The sequence below is a fragment of the Podospora pseudopauciseta genome, chromosome 6 (assembly GCF_035222475.1).
Source record: "Podospora pseudopauciseta strain CBS 411.78 chromosome 6, whole genome shotgun sequence".
NCBI classification, from domain to species: Eukaryota; Fungi; Ascomycota; class Sordariomycetes; order Sordariales; family Podosporaceae; genus Podospora; species Podospora pseudopauciseta.
The window spans coordinates 3,292,078-3,309,872 of NC_085895.1; the positions used below are offsets into that span (position 1 = coordinate 3,292,078).

The 17,795-nt window shown below is 52.1% G+C and overlaps 6 protein-coding genes across 6 annotated transcripts; 3 read left to right on the plus strand and 3 right to left on the minus strand.

Moving 5' to 3' along the window:
* Positions 1-317: 317 nt before the first annotated feature.
* On the plus strand, positions 318-1,019 carry QC763_0097900 (uncharacterized protein; the record flags this gene model as incomplete). Its single annotated transcript, XM_062906352.1, has 1 exon — positions 318-1,019. The coding sequence occupies one exon, from the start codon at positions 318-320 to the stop codon at positions 1,017-1,019; it is 702 nt and encodes a 233-aa protein (XP_062763340.1).
* Positions 1,020-1,428: 409 nt separating this feature from the next.
* QC763_608003 (uncharacterized protein) lies at positions 1,429-4,245 on the minus strand. Its single transcript, XM_062914634.1, has 4 exons — positions 3,716-4,245; positions 3,074-3,620; positions 2,820-3,023; positions 1,429-2,761 (listed from the first exon to the last, which is right to left on the minus strand). Exons 1-4 carry the CDS (start codon positions 3,776-3,778, stop codon positions 2,415-2,417), a joined length of 1,161 nt encoding a protein of 386 aa, XP_062763341.1. The 5' UTR covers positions 3,779-4,245; the 3' UTR covers positions 1,429-2,414.
* A 2,383-nt stretch (positions 4,246-6,628) lies between these two features.
* Positions 6,629-8,487, minus strand: QC763_608005 (uncharacterized protein). The gene is made up of 3 exons (XM_062914635.1): positions 7,236-8,487; positions 6,952-7,168; positions 6,629-6,832 (listed from the first exon to the last, which is right to left on the minus strand). Exons 1-3 carry the CDS (start codon positions 8,404-8,406, stop codon positions 6,814-6,816), a joined length of 1,407 nt encoding a protein of 468 aa, XP_062763342.1. The 5' UTR covers positions 8,407-8,487; the 3' UTR covers positions 6,629-6,813.
* A 2,432-nt stretch (positions 8,488-10,919) lies between these two features.
* Positions 10,920-12,512, plus strand: QC763_608020 (uncharacterized protein; the record flags this gene model as incomplete). Its single annotated transcript, XM_062914636.1, has 1 exon — positions 10,920-12,512. The coding sequence occupies one exon, from the start codon at positions 10,920-10,922 to the stop codon at positions 12,510-12,512; it is 1,593 nt and encodes a 530-aa protein (XP_062763343.1).
* Positions 12,513-13,209: 697 nt separating this feature from the next.
* Positions 13,210-13,521, plus strand: QC763_608025 (uncharacterized protein; the record flags this gene model as incomplete). Its single annotated transcript, XM_062914637.1, has 1 exon — positions 13,210-13,521. One exon carries the CDS (start codon positions 13,210-13,212, stop codon positions 13,519-13,521), a length of 312 nt encoding a protein of 103 aa, XP_062763344.1.
* A 767-nt stretch (positions 13,522-14,288) lies between these two features.
* QC763_608030 (uncharacterized protein) lies at positions 14,289-17,692 on the minus strand (the record flags this gene model as incomplete). Its single annotated transcript, XM_062914638.1, has 3 exons — positions 17,427-17,692; positions 15,151-17,203; positions 14,289-14,970 (listed from the first exon to the last, which is right to left on the minus strand). The coding sequence occupies exons 2-3, from the start codon at positions 17,121-17,123 to the stop codon at positions 14,289-14,291; spliced, it is 2,655 nt and encodes an 884-aa protein (XP_062763345.1). The 5' UTR covers positions 17,124-17,203; positions 17,427-17,692.
* Positions 17,693-17,795: the final 103 nt, after the last annotated feature.

Consider the following 17,795-nt stretch of genomic DNA (forward strand, 5'->3'; position numbering starts at 1 on the left):
TGGAGTCCCAGTTGCGATCTGACTGCCAAACACCGATGAGTCAGCACTGGCGTCGCACGCCCAATGTATGGCCGGTTTCAAGATGTAGGTGGCTGACAATATTGGACTGACGGAGAAGCCATACAACGTCAAAAGCTTCAAAATGTCCATGAAGCTGCCTACAAAGCCAGAAAATATGAACTTTTGATCATCACATTCCATCCATTCATTCTCTTTCAGGTTATCATCGACAATAACAAACGCTGAATCTGGCATTCGGCTTCCTCTCTTTACTTCGATCTTTTTGTTAACGGCGTCAATAATCTATTCAACTCAAAATGAACCCTTACCAGCAGCAGCAACATCAGCCCATCCCTTACAGCAATTTCGGCACCACTGGCGGTCACGTAGCCTCCTACAATACCGGAAGACACGCCCAAGCTAACCCAGGAACGCAAAGCTTCAGCGGCTATGGTAATGGCGTTGCCTACGCCCAGCCCATCCCTCATGCCTCCCAGGCCGCCTTGACCTCCCACTTTGCAGACAGCGCCCGCACCCAAGTCAACTACGCCCGTACCCACAACGGCCGTCCAGGCTCATCCGCCGAACGTGAACAATACCAAAACATCCCCTCCAACATCCAAATGCCCGGTGCAGCAGCCACCTACGTCGCCCCCGGAACAGTCTACGGCGGGCCTGGGAACTCTGACCCGAGACGTGGAAATGTCATGTATGCTTCTACCTCGCTGAAGGGCAACCCCCCAGGACCGACACGGAACAATCACGCACGCGTGGCGCCTGCGTTGAACGGTGCTGTTCCGGCAAACCATGACAAGAAAAAGAAGTGTGCCGAGCCGGCGGTGTTTAGCAACTATGCATATGACCACAGGGGAACACAGGCGCAGAACATGGGTGGGAGTGTCTATCCGATTACTACGAATGGCAACACTTACTTGCCGCCTTGTGGGCATGCCAACCCGAATGTCAAGCCTGGCTGTAGGCATTGTGTTGCTGCTATTGGAGCCACTTCTCGATCTTAAGTCTTGAAGAGAGATGTTTGGGGTTGGCGGTGTTCGGGGATTTGTTCACACTGGAGTTGGGAGCTGAGGGTTAGTGTACTAGGATGAGGGTTGGGGTACTAGATATCTACGCACCTGGGCTTGGTGGTGTTAAACTCAAAAGTCAGGTAACCAGCCGCAGCGCACACACTTCTGGATTTTGCACGCCTGCATAGACCAATATCTTCCATCTATTAATCCATCCAAACCCTCCCAACTTTTGAAAGTTTTCTTATTTTTTTCCCTCGCCCTTCGGGGCATTTGGTCAATTTGAAACAATACAGAGAAAATTAGCATGGCACCTGGACCAAGGATGACACGCTACTCAAAGAGACGCTCTCAATTTTTTCATCACGATCGTGGTTATGCTGCGATATGGGGAAGAACTTGCGTTAGAAATTTGATGCTGTGTTGCTCACGCGACCGGACATTAGTGTTTACCTCCACCGCCTGTTCTCTATACGAATCTAGATAGCCTCAATCTAAACCGTCACTCCCTTCATCACCTTATCTTTATCCAACGAAAGCGTGTACACCTCCTCGTCCTCCGCAGTTCCATTCCTCGAAAACACCGTCCCAGCCGTCGACTTATCCCTCCCCCCACCTTCGCCTCATCCACCACCCTGCCATCAATCTTTCCAAACCACCCCATCATCGTCGCGAACCTAAGCAGAAACCAAAAAGCACACCAAACCAACCCCCACACAAACGCAGTAGCTCTTTCTTGAAGAAATTTTTCTTTGTCCGTCATTGGCGTCCCATCGTCTTTTAGTACGCTTCCCGTCGGTTTATCAGACGTCATGAGCGGAGAGACAACATGAATGTTGTCGGCGAAATGCTCCCAGTCGTTGAGGTAATAGCTTTCGAGATAGAGGTGGACGACCCAGGGGAGGTCGTTGACGAGGAGCATCACCCAGAGGTAGCGCTTTAGTAGTGTGACGTCGCGGGAGCGGGGGTGGAGGAGGGTCAGGCGCTTGACGTGGATTGGTTGGAGGTCGGGGACAGAGGAGAAGAGGCCCCTGAGGAAGCAGAGGAGCTCGATGATGCCCCAGAGGAGGTAGGGGATTTTGGGGAGGGCGAGAGGGGGGGTTTAGATGGGGGTCATGGTGTCCTGGCCAATTCTGCTGGGAGAGGTTTTGTTGAAAAGCTGGTGGTAAACTTGGGGAATATGAAGCCGATGTATTCCAAAATGGAGAGTGATAAAGGGAAAGAGCAAAGCGCCAATGTGAGCACAAGTGCCGCTACTGACGGACCAGGTCATGGCCTGGCGCCATGCCTGATTGGGCAAATATCAGCATTAGAAGCCAATGCTGAACTTGAACGCTGCTGTATTTCTGAGTCTGAGTATAAAAGGAAGTTTGTACAGAATACTGATGATTAGTCATATCTTTGTTGGTATACCCCATTTTGTTGGTATGGGCTGGCAATCGGCGAAACGTGATGCCACTCCACGACCTCAGGATAAGGCTGGCTCATGCCGGCCGGCTTCAGGTTGGTGGTGCTGTGGCTTTCAAATGCCATGGGGGAGCAGCCGTAGCTCTCCTCATCAACACGCGTGTCAAGAGCGTCACCATATGACTGCACCATGCGGACAGAGTCTTCCTGTCCCTTGTATCCCGAGGGCGGGGCTGATCCGCTTGATGGTCCGGACTGTTTGTATGGGGCGGGCTTTTTGTTGGAGACGAAGAGCTGGGGAAAGGCTGTGAGACATGCGACGATAATTGCTGGTGGTCTGGTTAGCATTGAGTGTTTGGTTCTCGAAAAGAGTATAGCTCAGCCTACCAATGCAAGTTTCGATATAACTCCACAGCCACACATAGCTCGGATCAACCTGACCATTTGCCCAGGTCGCCGAGCTGATGCCAACTACCCTCAGAATGGCAACCAACATTGTGAGAAGTGTGAGGGAAAATAGTCCAATGACGGCCAGCTTTTTGGCCATCCGAAGTTTGGAGTCCCAGATCAAGATGACAGGGATGGACAAGACTGTCATTGTTAGCACCCGCAAGCCAGACAAGCTTGAGATGAAAACTTACCGGCAGCATCAGACAACACATCCAAGGCACAATTAATCCTGAGCGTTAGGTTGGCATACCGGATAGCCGGAGGCTCAGTACACTGAGCCATGATATCAAAGCCCTTCGCAACCAAGCATCCCCACTGAGAATCGCCGATGGAGGTAAGCCATGTTGCCACCACAAATCCCAGGACCGACCACCAAGCGACTCTGATCTTTGTCATGTGCCAACCAATCCTCCTGAAGAAAAGGAGAAGCGAGAGCTTCACGCAAGCCAATGTGCTGTAAAAGAAGATCTGTTCGACAAAAAAGACCCGCATGGTGATTTCGACATCCTTCATGAACTGTTGCAGGTCTGTTGGAAAGGCCGTTCCCGATCCTACAGCTAATATAAACCAGAACTTCGGTGCTGCCCATTGCCACAGTGCTGATGCTGCGATAACGAAAACGGTGCCGAATATGAGGACGGTGTCATCCCAGAACAGTCGACGTGTGGCTCTTAGGCGGGTATAGAGGCGAACACTGAGAAAGATAGCAGCTGTCGAGGCGGCCGTCCAGGAACCTGCCTGTATGCACAAAGAGGCGTCAGCTATTGTGGACAGGATTTGGGTATGGAAGCGAGCATAACCGAGCGGCCGTGCAACGTGGGCTGCTTGCTTACCATGAAATTCGTCACAGGGACGGCAGCTGGTGAGTTGAGCTTCTGGCTCGCTGAGAGTTCCATGATTTCTGCTGTCCTCGAAGCTTGTGTAGGAATCCAAACTCTCCAGGAAGAATGATCGTCACAAGAATGAGATGTTGATCCACTGCTCGCTGCGGCAGAATGAGAAAAGAAGGCAGAGCTCGGAGCTCGGGAACGCGCGGACCAAGGCAAGATATTGCGAGCAATGGATCGAGCTGAACGGCGCAGGCAAGGAACTAGCAACGATCTGCAGGGAAGAGCAATCTCGTGGTCGCTTCCAGCACCCGACCTACACAGATGGCTGCGGCAAGGAGGTGGAACGTCCAAAGTCTCGTCCGCCAAAGAATGCCCCGTTGGGGAACTATGCTTCCCCCCCCAGATCGGTGCATTGCTGATATCGTGGCATTCGGCCGAGATTGAAATGTGCAAGTGTTGTGATGGGGGCTAAAAAAAGGTGATGTTGGCGGCACAGTCTGGCGAGAATGGTGGCACAGCACCTGCATAGTTCCAACAACCAATGCCCCGGGCCTCATGGAGCATGGAGGAAGCGCCCGTTCAAGAACAGTGCTTCATGTTTCCCCAGCCCGTAAGCACTACACCATGCAGTTGGGTTGTCCGGACTGGGTTGCAAGATAAAACCGGTTGTTGCCGGTTGTTGGTGAGATAGAAAGCCATACAAAGCTCGATGCTGGTCTCTCGAGCAAGAAAATGGGGCAAGCCTTGCGAATTCATCAACTCTCGAATAAAAAACAAGAAGGTTTCCCATATGTTGGGCGGTATATTCGCTGATTGCGGTGGACATGGCCCCTGGATTCCTGAGTCTTGTATGCTTGCCACTGCAAACAACCAATATACCACCTACATCATGCCTGTTGGTTGACTCGACACTGAAAAGCATCTCTCACCGGGACAACTTCCAAACCCCTTGCTCAAAACAAGCCACAAAAACACCCAACGCAAGCGATACGTGCGGTGCCTAAAGCGAAACTCTGCCAACCCAAAAGAAACTTCCTCAAGTCCCCGCCATGTGCCCGTTGGATACCTCTTGTATAACATTCGGCCTGATCAGAGTACTTTCGATGGCGCTGCACATTTTTGACACATGCCAGTACAACTTTTATGGCATATTCCATCAGAGAGGTTACTCCTCCTTCGACTTAAAATGCCAATGCAGATCGTCGATTATCCTTTTGAACTGCCAGACTTCGGAAAGCCATAACGCCATTGGAGCCTTCATATGGGCCAGGTGAAGACTTTTGATTTCATCTGCTTGAAGTCTAGACAGTTAATTTTTCCCGTAATGAAGATAGACATACCTACCGGAGAATGATTCTCTGAAGACATTCATAATCATGGGATCTTTATTGTCTCTTTTTCTGAGGGCGAGTAAAATGGCAGCCGTGGGAACGGTAAAGTCGAACTTACCCGAAGTGAATATTTTGCCCAGCCTGATGGCGAGAAAGGCTTCTTCCCTTTTCACCAATATGTATAAGCCGTGAACATTGCGATGCATATGATTAAGTGTCAGCGCTTGCCGCAGCGACAGGATGCCCCCATCTTCAACCAGAGACTTCCAGCGCCACTCTTCACCGAGTTCCGGAAGCAAATAAAACAAGACCTAGTCAATGAGTGCACCGAGATCTGTCTGCACACAGGTACCTGAGATTTTCAGGCCACCTTGTGAGCGATATGCCCCAAAGTAATTCCCACTCTCACCACCCCTGCTGTATCGAATATCATGCAGCCACCTGAGGGATTTATCCCCTTCGTAGGTCTCTTACTGCTGGAAGTAGTTGAGTAGTTCCAGCTCGGAAATGAAGGTCGTCGAGGGTAGCTTTGTGGTATCGAGAATCAGAAGTTTGACTTGGTCTCGAAAATCCCGCAAGTGATCAAGGTGTTCCATTATGTACAGCGCATACTGCAGCGCAAAGAGAAGCGAGCTGCTCTAGCTTATAAATTTGCAGTTTGATCCACACTGGAAGTTCAAATGGCTCCTCTGAAGTTCGGCGGTATGTCGAGGGTCGGTGAGCTTGTGTTGGAATCGCTTTCTAGTATGAGGGTAGAACAAGGCGAAGATATCCAGCTGTTGGGACTCCCGTGAAAACTCCGTTGTGCAGCGCGGGCGGACGTAGCCGTCAGTTGTTTCTCCGTGGGATTTGGGTGTAAACACGCGAAATAGATATCGTGGAATATGCTCGCTTCAGAAATTTCGGAAGAAATCGTGTGTTCTTGGTGGAAGAGGGTCGAAAGGAATTGGATCTTGTAGCATGGTATCAGTTTGTTGTGGGCCGTCTCCATGGTGACCTTGTCTAAGGTGCTCGACTTGTGCGAAGGGCTGCGGTGATTCTTCCTAGGTGCTGAATGAATCGGGAAGAAAAAGAGGTGAGGCTGGGGTAAGCCAGATTGCATTCAGGTCAATGGAAGAACTTAATGGAAGAACTTAATGGAAGAACCTTTGGCTTGATATGTGTGGAAGGGAGTGGAAAAGATAAACAAAGCATCAAACGCAAATGGTGTGTCGTCGGCTAGGTGCCTGAACGGCACGTATCTGGCAGCAGGCCACACACTCGGTCCAATAGAGTTGCGTCACGAATACTAATACCTGCGCACTTGGTTGGGCTTAGACCGGTTGCTGTAAATAACCTAACAAAAGAGAAAAGCATTGGTCGGTATCGCGCTTCCAGTCCATGTCAACAATCCACTAAATCGCTATAAACTATCTTTTAGGGCATTTCAACTATCCTTTAACGCCCTTTTAACTATCTTTTAAAGCTTTAAATTACCCTTTAAGCATTCTTAACTGTATTTCCACGTCTTTCAACTATTCTTGACGACCTATTAGATATCCCTTAACGCTAAATAATGATCCTTTGAAACATAGTCAAATTCAATATGGATGGGGGGTGTTAGTTAGATAAGGTAAACAGAGGGCTTCGTAAAGGCTCTCTCCAAACAAAACAAAACGATGTGCTTAATGACCCAATCCAAGCCTTCAATTCAGTCTTTCAAAGTCCAACTTCACCCATTGCAGTCAATCTGGAAGATTATCAAAATCTCATCTTCAACCCGGCACAAACTTAGGAAGAGCTATCGGTGCTGGTATGCCTTCGGTCAGTTCATGTTCGGTCCGTGCTGACATCCCAATGACCCTTCAATCTGGCGAAGGGCACATGAGAGTGCACATAGGGCAGTGGCAAAGGACAGTGCTTGCTTACTCCGAGGGCAAGTCCAAATGCGCCATTGCGTCCACGATTAGATCGGTAGGCTCGTCGTGCTCCGTGTCATCATCAGAAAACATTCCATCCACATATTCCAAATAGTCAAAATGTTCTTGGATGTCTTGGATGAGAATCCTGAACTGCGTGACCTCCAGGAGCGTCAGCTCGGTGGGAACGCTGGTATCTACTAGCTGGTAGACATCGGTGATATCAGCTGTAGGAAGTGGAAGTTGTTATCTTTTTTGAGTCATCACAATCCGCTCCGAAGAGAATATACTCACCTCGAAACTTTTCCTTGAAGACGCCGAGAATGACGGGGTCTTGCCGAATTCTTTTTTTGAGGGCAAGAAACATAGCAGCCGCAGGTACTGTGAGGTCCAAGTGACGAGAGTAAAACAGTTCGCCAAGGTGGATGGCCTGGAGAACTTCTTCCGTTGAAGCAGGGTTATCCGAGCTGTGAAGCTTCCTGCGAAGTGAAATTATACCTCCACCGCGGACGAGATTCTTCCCCCATCGCCATTGCTCACCGAGCACTGGGACCAAGCGGAATAAGCCACGGTCTTTTAGTGACTCAAGATCCGTCTGCACACAGGCACCTGCTATATTCAGGTCACCTTGCGAGAGGTACTCCCCGTAATAATAGCCTTTGTTGTGGCGTTCAAGCCGTAGGTTGAGCAGCTTCTTCAAAGTCAACGGTTCCTCTTCCGACTGGCATTTGTCGGGTTCGTAAGAAACAAAGAATTTCAGAAGTTCTACTTCGGAAATGAACGTGCGTCGAGGCAACTTGGTGGTGTCGAGCAAGAGGACTTTTACATCTTTCCAATTGGTCCTAACTCCAGGAGCTACTTTGCCATTGGAGTCGCGACGATGGTCGAAATATGCGCTTCTGCAAAGCGCATAATGCAGGACAAAAAGCAGCGAGCTGCTCCAACTGACAAACGGGCAATTTGAGCTAGCGTTTGGCCAACAGGCGAAGTTGAAATGTCTTCTCAGAAGCTCAGCAGTAACTGACGGATGGGTAATCCGGTCGGGATAGCGATGTGCAATGTCAGGATGGAATGAAGCGAAGATATCTAGACACTGGGGTTCCGGGTGCCCTGGGGCCGTTGTAGACAGTGGGCGAACGTGCGAGGTAGTGGTCTCACCGCATGACTTTGGTGTGTATACACGGAAGAGATATCGGGGAATGTCGTTGCTCCGGAAGTATTGCAGATGGTCGTTTGGGATTGGAGCGCGTGGTGGATAAAATGGAAGACGCTTCTGAAGTGAGGGGATTGATTGGGGTTCCGATATGGGTTCAGAGTCCGATTGTAGCACGGCGGCTTGCACTCTGTCTGAAGTGTTGGTCGTTGAATGTAATGGCAGAGACTCTTCGACTGAGGGGCCTGATCCAGGTTCGGAGTCAGAGTCCGAGTCGGACATCAATGTCACTATTCTTCGAATGCTGCTCATTGTCGCGAATTTGGGTGAAACGAAGGATGAAGGTCGGCAAAAGTCAAAGGGTGAGTTCGATTCTCTTATACACAAAACGAGAGGGCAAGCCTGGAACACGGCAGCAATTGCTCCAGTTCGGGCTCAAGCATTAGTACCCGACGATGAGGCTGTAGTTGACACTCTCCCAGACACTCGAGCCAATTACGATCGAAGCCTCCATGTTGTGCAAGGTTGCACATGCAAGACAGCATCCTTATCTATCCAGAGAGCAGGAGTTATCCATGTATCTGATTTCAGTCTAGCTAGAACTGCAAGACTTACGGTGTCGGAGTGAGGCCCATATGATGCCGGACTGTCCCTTCCCGTTATTATCTGGAATGTACACGGATTTGGGTTGTTCCGCCTGCTCGAAAGCCTGACCGGCAACTGCCTATCAGCGTTGTCAAGCACCGCCACAATCTTTTGCTCCCCAGGAAATGGTAGTCCCAGACCGCGATTATAATTGCGGCCTATCGCATATAACCCCGCACATAGTTTCTCCGTGGGACGTCCATGGCCTTGACCTCCTCATTCGATAGACAGACCCATCCCAACTTGACCGCCACCATGTCGTCACCCGATGATATAAACGACACGCTATCCTTAGTGTCATCATTCTACAGCCCTGGAAACATCAGCTGCTGGCTACTCACCATCGCTGCCGTGCTCGTGACATGGACGCTCAACCCGAGATCCCGCCAACAGGACACTATCACCCTGGACTTCATGGCCGCCCTTGCGATTCCATCAATCGCAAACGGGCATTTGTTCTACCTTGTTTTCTCCCGTCAAAGCCAGGATGAGCTAGGCGAGGAAGCACCATGTATCGACGGGGCCAATTTATTTACAAGCTCGTCACAAACAGCCATCCGCTATGCTGCCGCAGGACTATACGCACAAAGCGCTCCGTTTCTGGCCCAGGGAGTGTCGTTCTACGGCCCCAGAAGTCCAGCGGCAATCACCGGCCTTGATCAAGCAGTTTCTCTTTCCATAGGAGTTGTGACCTTGGGTTTTAGTATGTGGAGTGCTGTCCAGTCGAAGTATAGACAGACTGCTGAAGAGGGCACGGGTCCGGCGGTCTAGAGCCATCGATTTACATGAATGCTGGCAGATGGCCTATCGAAGACGAGGAGTGTTGAGCTTGATACTGGAATCAAAACATTTGCGAAAGTATACCTCAACCACCGGGAAACGTCAATGCAAACAGTCCTTTGGGACGGCTTATGTTCAAAAGGGCAAGACGGACTGCCTTGAGATGATAACATCACATGCAGTATTACTTTGTCCATCCTCGCTGCACGTCAAGACGTCTGTAGGCACGCCCAAGAAAGGAGTGCCGTGAGACCCCTTCGCAAACGGCTCCCCAATGCAACCCAGGCACCCGCCAAGCTCACCCGCCCAGCTCACCCGCCCAGCTCACCCCCAACTCAGCCTCCCGCACGCGGACTCCTCGCATTGAGCCCCACCCGGAAGATCGAAAAAAAGACACAAGGTGCTGACAAGATCAGCTCTCACACACCCTCCTCCCATGGAACAAGCACCCCTGATTGGCCGCCTTACTTCCCGGACCCGGAAAAACACCACTGCTGAATCATCTTCTGATGGAGGGGAAAAATCTAACTTCATGTGATGGGAGCGGGAAAGCTGAGCATCTCCAAACCCGTGCCTGAGCATTCACCAGTCCAAAATAGAGATGGGGACTTTCATGAGCTCTTCTCAGAATAGCGAAATCCATCAGTATGGTGGCGGCAAGGGCATGCGGGTTCCTACATGGCAGCGCTGTAGAACCATTGCTCCAAAGAGAAGAATACGCAGGGACAGATATTTAGTTATAAAGCACGACCGGTGAGGTCTGATCGAGGTGATCATGCCGCGTAGAGAAGTTCCTCGACATGGCCGCGATGCTGGTGTATCACAGTATCAGATGATCTGTTGGTGATTCCTGTTGTATGGTATGCTTCGCCGGTCCGATGATTGTGCGTTGACTGCGCAAGCGTTTTTGGGCCCTTTCATCCGGCCGTGGGGTCGAGTGCGTAAGGGGTTTGAGATTTGGGACGGAAAAATGAGGGCTGTTTTTGGCATGGTTGGTGGTTGTGACACACTGTGCCGCAACTGCTTCCTCTCTCCGGCTCAGCAACCCACCAACATCCCTGGGGCGAGGTGCTCGGTAGAGGTCGAGCTGGCGATCTGATTGAACCGCGGAAACCAGTGCCTCTCGCTAGATCTGCCTTGTTCCAAGAACCCGGGGTCGCGCTTGAAGCGAGACAGCTTTATTCGTCGTGAAAGGATGGCTTGGGCGGTTGCAAAATAAATGAAGGATACGCAGCATCGGGGCCGGCAGAGCCTCTGGCGAGATCTTAAGCAGATCGTGAGCCACATCCCCCACGACTGTGGCACCCGCTCTGGAGATCATCTATCCGTAAATCTTCCGCATCTCATGTCCGTTCGGGTCCCGCTGGCTGCAGGGCTTCGCAATCGCCACGCTGGCCGGGATGTCAGCTCCCAGTGCAGCCCATGGTGGCACGGCACCATTGGCTTCATTAACTTCCATATTTACGCCCCCGTGCTCCACCACCTGGCTCCTGACGACCACCAGGCTGCTTTCACAGTATCCGCCCTTCCCAACGGCCGGCCCAGCATCCTGTGACCCGCCCTCCTGGCAGTCCAACATCGCCGGCGGAGGTTTTCACTATTACTCTCCCGCTGTCTGCCCCGAAGGGTTCCATGTTGGTCCCAGTTGCGGTTTAACCAGGACAAGAACAGCCGAGGGTTTTCCTGCAGTCGAAAAGGGAGAGACTGTTGCATACTGCGTACCAAAGGGCCTTACTTGCACCACAGATATCACCGACTACCGCGGCGGCGTATGGGGCTATACTCGTGATGGAACAGCCTGGGGTGCTAGAGTAACAGTTGGGCCAGCAATCCAGATCCGCTGGGTGGAAGCCGACTTAACCTTGTTCAAGACACATCCCCTCACGCCGGGCTTGACACTCGCCAAGAGCGAAATGGGTGTTGCCACAGCTGTTGCCCGGTCTTTCACCACCGTCATATCGATTGACGATGCCGACTCGACGAGCCTCATTATCGACACCACACCAAACCACGATGGGGGTCGAGGGCCTAGTATCGAAACCGGGGGGGCAGCGCCAGACACCAGGGAACCAGACACCGCGGCATCAAACGGGGGTAATACAAGCGGCTTTGTGATTGGAAACTTGAACCAGGGTTCAAGCATCGTGGTGATGGTGGTGGTCTTACTCATCGGAGCACTCATCCTCTCGACGATAGCTTGGTGCTTGATTAGACGATATAAGCGGAAAAAGGGACTGGAGAAGGAGATGCGGCATTCCAACAACGCCACGCATCAGGAAGTTGGACGGCAACATCATCGGGCATATGCTCCGGGAACGTCGAGAAGAAGCGGACCGAGACTAGACCCTCGTGAGAGAATGCAGATGGATGCCCAAAAAGTACTGCCATCTGACCCTCCAATTGCCATGAAGAAGCACTTGCCCCAACCAGCCCTGAGGATTGACCCACAACAAAGGCCAAAACCGACTCCACGACGCGGATACTCCGAGCTCGATACCAGCTCACCAGCTCTTGGGAGCGCACCAAATCCCGCTGAGCTCGAGGGAGACACCATAGAAACACCAGCAAAATCATGGGTTGTCCACCAAAGATCATGGCTAAGAAGCCCCTCTGTCTATCACCCTCTCCAATCTCCACGGTCTTTCCGTTCTTCGAGGTCGGCGCGGCGGACGGTGAGAGAATCGTTCGGCGAAAAGGTCAACGACCCGGCAACAGCGCTGGGACGGCTGAGAATACCATCAGCTGCAAGGTCGACAATGTCCAGGTCATCGCCCACATCAGCCAGTCCCCGATCAGGGAGCTTCTGGCGGATACCGCGAAGCCCAAGGAGCCCCAGGACTCCAACAAGTACCAGATTGAGCCAGCAAATACCCCGACCACCACCAATCAAGTCTGGTCTCAGCAATGAAACGTCACTGTCGAATACGCCGCCAGACATTCTGGAGCGGCGCGACGGGGAGGGCCCCGGGAGTGGGCATCATGATTCGAGGTGATAAGTCGAGATTTCGAGCTAAAACGCGCCGGGAAATTCGAAAGGCACAGATATGATGCTCCAAAAAGCCGATCACTCGAGTGATGTGCCCTATTTCAGCCTGACCAGGCCCATATTCGAAGAATCGAGATCGAGATGTCGAGAGAGAGGCGCGCATTGATTCGACAGACAAACACGCCCGCCCATCCGCGCCGTCGTTGACGAAGCAAACAAGCAAATAGTTAAAGCTCTTTGCTTGGCACACCTCAGCTCGGATGCAGCACTGACATCTCCCGATCAATCACCCAAAAGACAACGCGATAAGCCGATAAAAGCACCCAACTGCCACCCATGCACCCCTCCACAACCGGTCAAGTGCCCCGCAATTCTAGGCCCTTGCGCACCTCTCAGGACAGCTCCAGTGGCAACACAAACTGCACGATGAGGAAGGATCACCCGCCAAAGGAACGCTGATGAACGAGACGGATGGTGGACGGCGAGCAGGCTCGATGGAGATGGTCTGACGTCTGGTATGATATCCTAGGACGATAAATCCTTCCATCTCTCTCGCCTCATCAACCTACTTTCAATCATCTCTTCAACCTTTAAACAAACAACTCCATCAACTTCAATACCTCTGCCAACAACGACAACCCCACCAACCACTTACACTAAAAATAACCACCACCACCACCACAACCACTTACACCACCACCACCATGTCCTCCGACAAACCCCACTTCAACACCACAATCTTCACCCAACCTTCCACAGACCTCACCACCTCCCTAGTCTCCTCCCCAACAACCACAACCAAATCCCCCTCCCCAACCCGCACCGCCGCCGCCCGCACCCGCGCCATGTCCGTGACAGAGGAATGGCAGCCCGTCATCGACCGCCGCCAGAGCTGGTCCGCCCAAGAGTACTCCCACGAGATGCATTCCAAGCTCGCCCAGCAGCACGACCTGCGGGGATCCATCGGCGACCGGTCGGTGGAGAGGGACAACGGGCAGGGGTTTAGTGAGCGTTAATTGGCACTCACAACCTACATAACAACAAACCTACTGATAAGACATTGGGGATGATGGAGAAGGGTAATGACATGACTTTTGTACGCAGAGAGGCAGGGACGGAAAATTGGGAGCTTTCTTTTGTATTACTACTTTTTGTTTCATGGCAGGCAAACGCAACAAGGAATAACGGACTGATGGAGGGAAAAGGCAAAAGTTTGGGTTGCGGGAACAGGACAAGTTCATTCATCCCATTATCATTTTGGACGCAGAACGGGCAGATCATTTCATCGTCATGACCATGGCAAAGCAGGTGTATTTTTTGAGCAGACGCAATTCTTCATCTGAACCTTTACGTTTTTATTTATCACACCTTTATTCTTCTTCGGCAAAAGTCATCCACACATATCAGATGCCAAACTTTGGTTGTCGAGCAACATGTCGACTTTTGATCCAAGGCAGCATTGAGTGGTACGAGCTCAGAAATATCACCAATGTCACAAATGTTCATATGCATAATTGCTATCATATCCCGTCCCTGTGATAATCTCGTCCCTGTTTTTCCTTGCGTGTACTTTCCCCCGTTACTTTGCCCCAAGCGAAGGTAGTGCAGCCCCATGATTCCAATCCCGAACCCATGTTGCTCCCAGATGATGCCAAAATGCATGACCCATGAATGATACGCCGGACCCTGGGAACCAACCCCTAGGGTGATGAGGGGAGAAATAGGAAAAAGGAAACAAAAGAAAAAAAAAAGACATGATAGAGACCACCGTTAACCAAGTAGCTTAGTTCTTCTTAACCACCTTCACCCCCTTCCCCTCATTCTTCATCCCCTCAGCTAGCACAGCAACACCAAACGAAACACCCGCAACCCCAGCCGCGCTAACAGCAAGACGCTTGAGAAGACTCCCTTTCTTCTTCTCCTTCTTCTGCTTCTCCTCCCACGCCGAGTGCCTCTCATGCATCTCCTCTGCTCTCTGACCCGGGCTAAAGAAAGTCTCACCCTGCGGAACATAGCGGCCGATCGTCTTCTCCGAAGGCAAGTCGTAGTTGACGAAGCCAGTGGGACTAGCAAACCGGCCGGCCGCGACATTGTACTCCGGGACAAGGCCACCGCCAGTCATGTCGATAGGGTTGACAGGTGAAGTGGGCGATGAAGCTGGGACCGTCTTGGTAGAAGCGACCTGTTCCTCCTTGGCAACGACTGGCTCACGAACCTTGCGGAAGATGAGGACATCGCCGCTGCCGGAAACGATCTCGAAGCCCTGGGCTTGGAGAGGGGCAAAATGAGGGAAGAAGCGGGCGGGGTTGGAGATCCGAAGAAGAACCTCGGCTGGGCTCAAGGGTGTGGCGCTGTCTGGCACGACAGACGTGGTCTCGGCAACATCTATTGCCTGCATCACGGGGTCATAGGCCAAAATCTTGTAGAGTACTGGTTCTGAGAGGTTGGCGGGAGTTGTCTCAGTTCTAGTCTGTTCCTGACGGGTAGATGACTTGTGAAAGGCATCAGTTAATTTTTCCTGTCCAGATGTGTAAGTACCTCGGCCAGACGACGGGCTCAAATCGGTTGGGAGGAGGGATGAGTTGGCCACAGAGGGCTCGGTGCTCCAAGATACTGCGAAATCCTCCGGAAAATCCTGTACGTACTGGCCAGTGAGTCGTTTAGACTTTTTGGGTGTGGGCGTCTCTTTGCCATCTGAAGATTGGTGGCTCGATGACCTCTGTGAGGTCAGAGCGGATTCGGCAGTTGGATTGGCCATCAACTCCTGAACGACCTTTCGGAACTCAGTGGTGATCTCGGACTCATCCTTGGCTGCGGGTATGGCATTCTGCCGTTGAGCGGTGCGACTCGTCTCGGAGTCCTCCAGTGTAAACGCTTCGTGATTGCCCAAGTCGGGGCCCTCATTCAAGTCTTCTGCCGAGGGCGCATACTTGCCGTCTGGCTCATTGCTGCGAAACCCCCCTTGATACTCGTCCAGATCAGTTGGCTCTGTGATTGAGGCGTTGATGTTTGCGGCGTATTTGCCGTCAGGCTCGCAACTTCGTACTGCCTTGTAACTGTCCAGTTCCACTCGTTCGGGGTCAGATTCGGCCTCAGATACCGCATACTTCCCATCAGGCTCATGGCTCCGGAAGGCTCTGTAGCTCTTCAACTCGGCTGGATCCCGTGTGGGCGCGACATGGGATGCCGCGTACTTGCCATCGGGCTCGTGACTGCGGAAAGGGATATATGTCTGGAGCTCGACAGGATCGTAACCAGCCTGATACTGTTCGGGCGCATATTTTCCATCCGGCTCGTGACTGCGGAAAGCCTCGTATCGTGCGAGTTCAGCTTCATCTTGCGACGGTCGAACATAGGCTTCTGCATACTTTCCATCGGGTTCATGGCTCAAAAATGGCTTGCTGTACTCTGCAATCTCAGCGGGGTCGAGGTTGGGTTCAGCCAAGACAGGGGCGTATCTCCCGTCCGGTTCATGTGCACGAACAGCCGCATCGTATTTGTCCAACTTCTCTGAACTCACCGAAGCCTGCTGTATGGGTTTGTACTTTCCGTCAGGTTCGTGCGAGCTGACGCCATCCTCATACTTCCCAAGGTCTTCTGGTGCAGGTTCTGAGTCTGGATCGATCTTGTACTTCCCATCCGGCTCATGAGAGCGCACAGGCCCGTATTTGTCGAGGTCTTCGTACTCGGAAGACTCTTCTTGGCCCGTGGGCTTTCCATCCGGTTCCTGATGCTTGATTGGAACGTATCTGCCGAGATCTTTGTACTCCTCGGGTTGATCCTTAACTGGGTCTAAGGCTGGATCGACAACGGGCGTATACTTGTCCAGGTCGTTATACTCGGATGTGTTAAGACCTTGTCCCAACCCAGTGATGTTGCTTTCGTTCCACAAGACCTCGGCATGCTTATCGTTAAGAGCATTGACGACATCTGGAACAGACTGGCTACGCGGAGCTGGAGCTGGCTTTTTCGGGACAGCGGCCCAAGGTTCTGAATCGATCTTGACCTTGCCGTAGAGTTTCAACTCCGCCTCGGGTGGCGGGCCGTCGTAGAATATCGGCTCCTGTGCAACACCGAGTGGTGGGGGCTGAAATCCCGCGAACTGGGAACGATACGACTTGAAGGTTTTGGTGACGTCTGCCGGATCAAGCGCTGTGACTTTGGCCCGCCGCTCCTGCTTGCCGAAAAGCAAGTGCTCCAGTGGCGCCCTCTCAGCATCCTCAATGTTTTGGCCAGGCCGGATGCCAGTGGGGTTCCCGGGGGTCTTGTTGGGGATATTGCTGCTGGCCCATCTGTTCCTGGAAAGACTCGGCGATTGATCGGTGCGCCAGTAATCGTAGGGTGAGGACTTGGATGGGTTTGATGGCCTGCTGAAGCTGTTCTTGTCCCAGGAAAGATGCCGATGGAGTATGTCTGCATATCTCTGGCGAGCGAAGCGGTAGCGGCGGCATATATCTCGGTCATGGTCAGCGTCGATGTGGACGATCCATGTTCGGCTGAACCTGAAGCTGCGTGTTTGTTGCTGGTGGAGGTTGAGGACAGCCCCAACCGAGCTTGGTGTAGCCTGAGCACAGCGAGCTCGGCGAGTAAGGGTGGATGCGGCTGTTAACGAGGACATGGTGGGGGAATGATAGGTCAAGGATGGAACCTCGCAGACATGCTACTGGCAGGCAGTGAAGATGTTGACTACCTCTTGTTCTTCATTCGTCGTTAATACTATGGCAGAGGACAAGAGTTTGTTGGGCAAAGAAAGAAACCTAGTAGAGCCAAACTGGCGGAATGCCAAACTGTACGACAGGCCGAAGAATCAGGCCAGCACTTGCAGAACCTTTTACAAACCAACGGTAGCTCCGAGCGGTGGCAGTGAGAGAGGTCTGGTCTAGGAACTCGTAAAACTTTAACGGGTGTGGTCGGAACTTACTTAACAAAGGGGGGAGGCCCAGGTGGCTGCAAACAATGTCGTCAATGATACGATGGCTTTCTAAGGCGGAATGGCCCCCACCAAGTGACGATGTTCGGCGTCAACACGGATACTTAGGGGAGAGAAAGGGTAAAACGGAATACGTAAAAAAGGAAGAAGGAAAGAGGGGGAAAAGATAATTAAAAAGAAAAGTACCGGTCAGCAGGAACCATCGTGAGTTTGCCAGAACAACACTGGCCCCTGCGGCAGCAGCACAACCCTGGCCGAAGTGTCCATCACAAGCAAAAGAGAAGGGTACACGGTGATTGTGAGGTGGTGGGCCGGGCGTGCGAGCCAACGGAACGGCTTTTCGGCACGGCGCCTTTCCTT

What these genes read in the sequence shown, in the direction of transcription:
- QC763_608003 (XM_062914634.1), bottom strand. Translation starts at nt 3,778, where the DNA reads ATGGAACTCTCAGCGAGCCAGAAGCTCAACTCACCAGCTGCCGTCCCT. An exon ending in TGTGTTGTCTGATGCTGCCG is followed by an intron (nt 3,024 to 3,073) that starts GTAAGTTTTCAT and finishes TAACAATGACAG; the next exon opens with TCTTGTCCATCCCTGTCATC. An exon ending in TTATATCGAAACTTGCATTG is followed by an intron (nt 2,762 to 2,819) that starts GTAGGCTGAGCT and finishes CCAGACCACCAG; the next exon opens with CAATTATCGTCGCATGTCTC.
- QC763_608005 (XM_062914635.1), bottom strand. Translation starts at nt 8,406, where the DNA reads ATGAGCAGCATTCGAAGAATAGTGACATTGATGTCCGACTCGGACTCT. An exon ending in CTTCAAGGAAAAGTTTCGAG is followed by an intron (nt 7,169 to 7,235) that starts GTGAGTATATTC and finishes CACTTCCTACAG; the next exon opens with CTGATATCACCGATGTCTAC.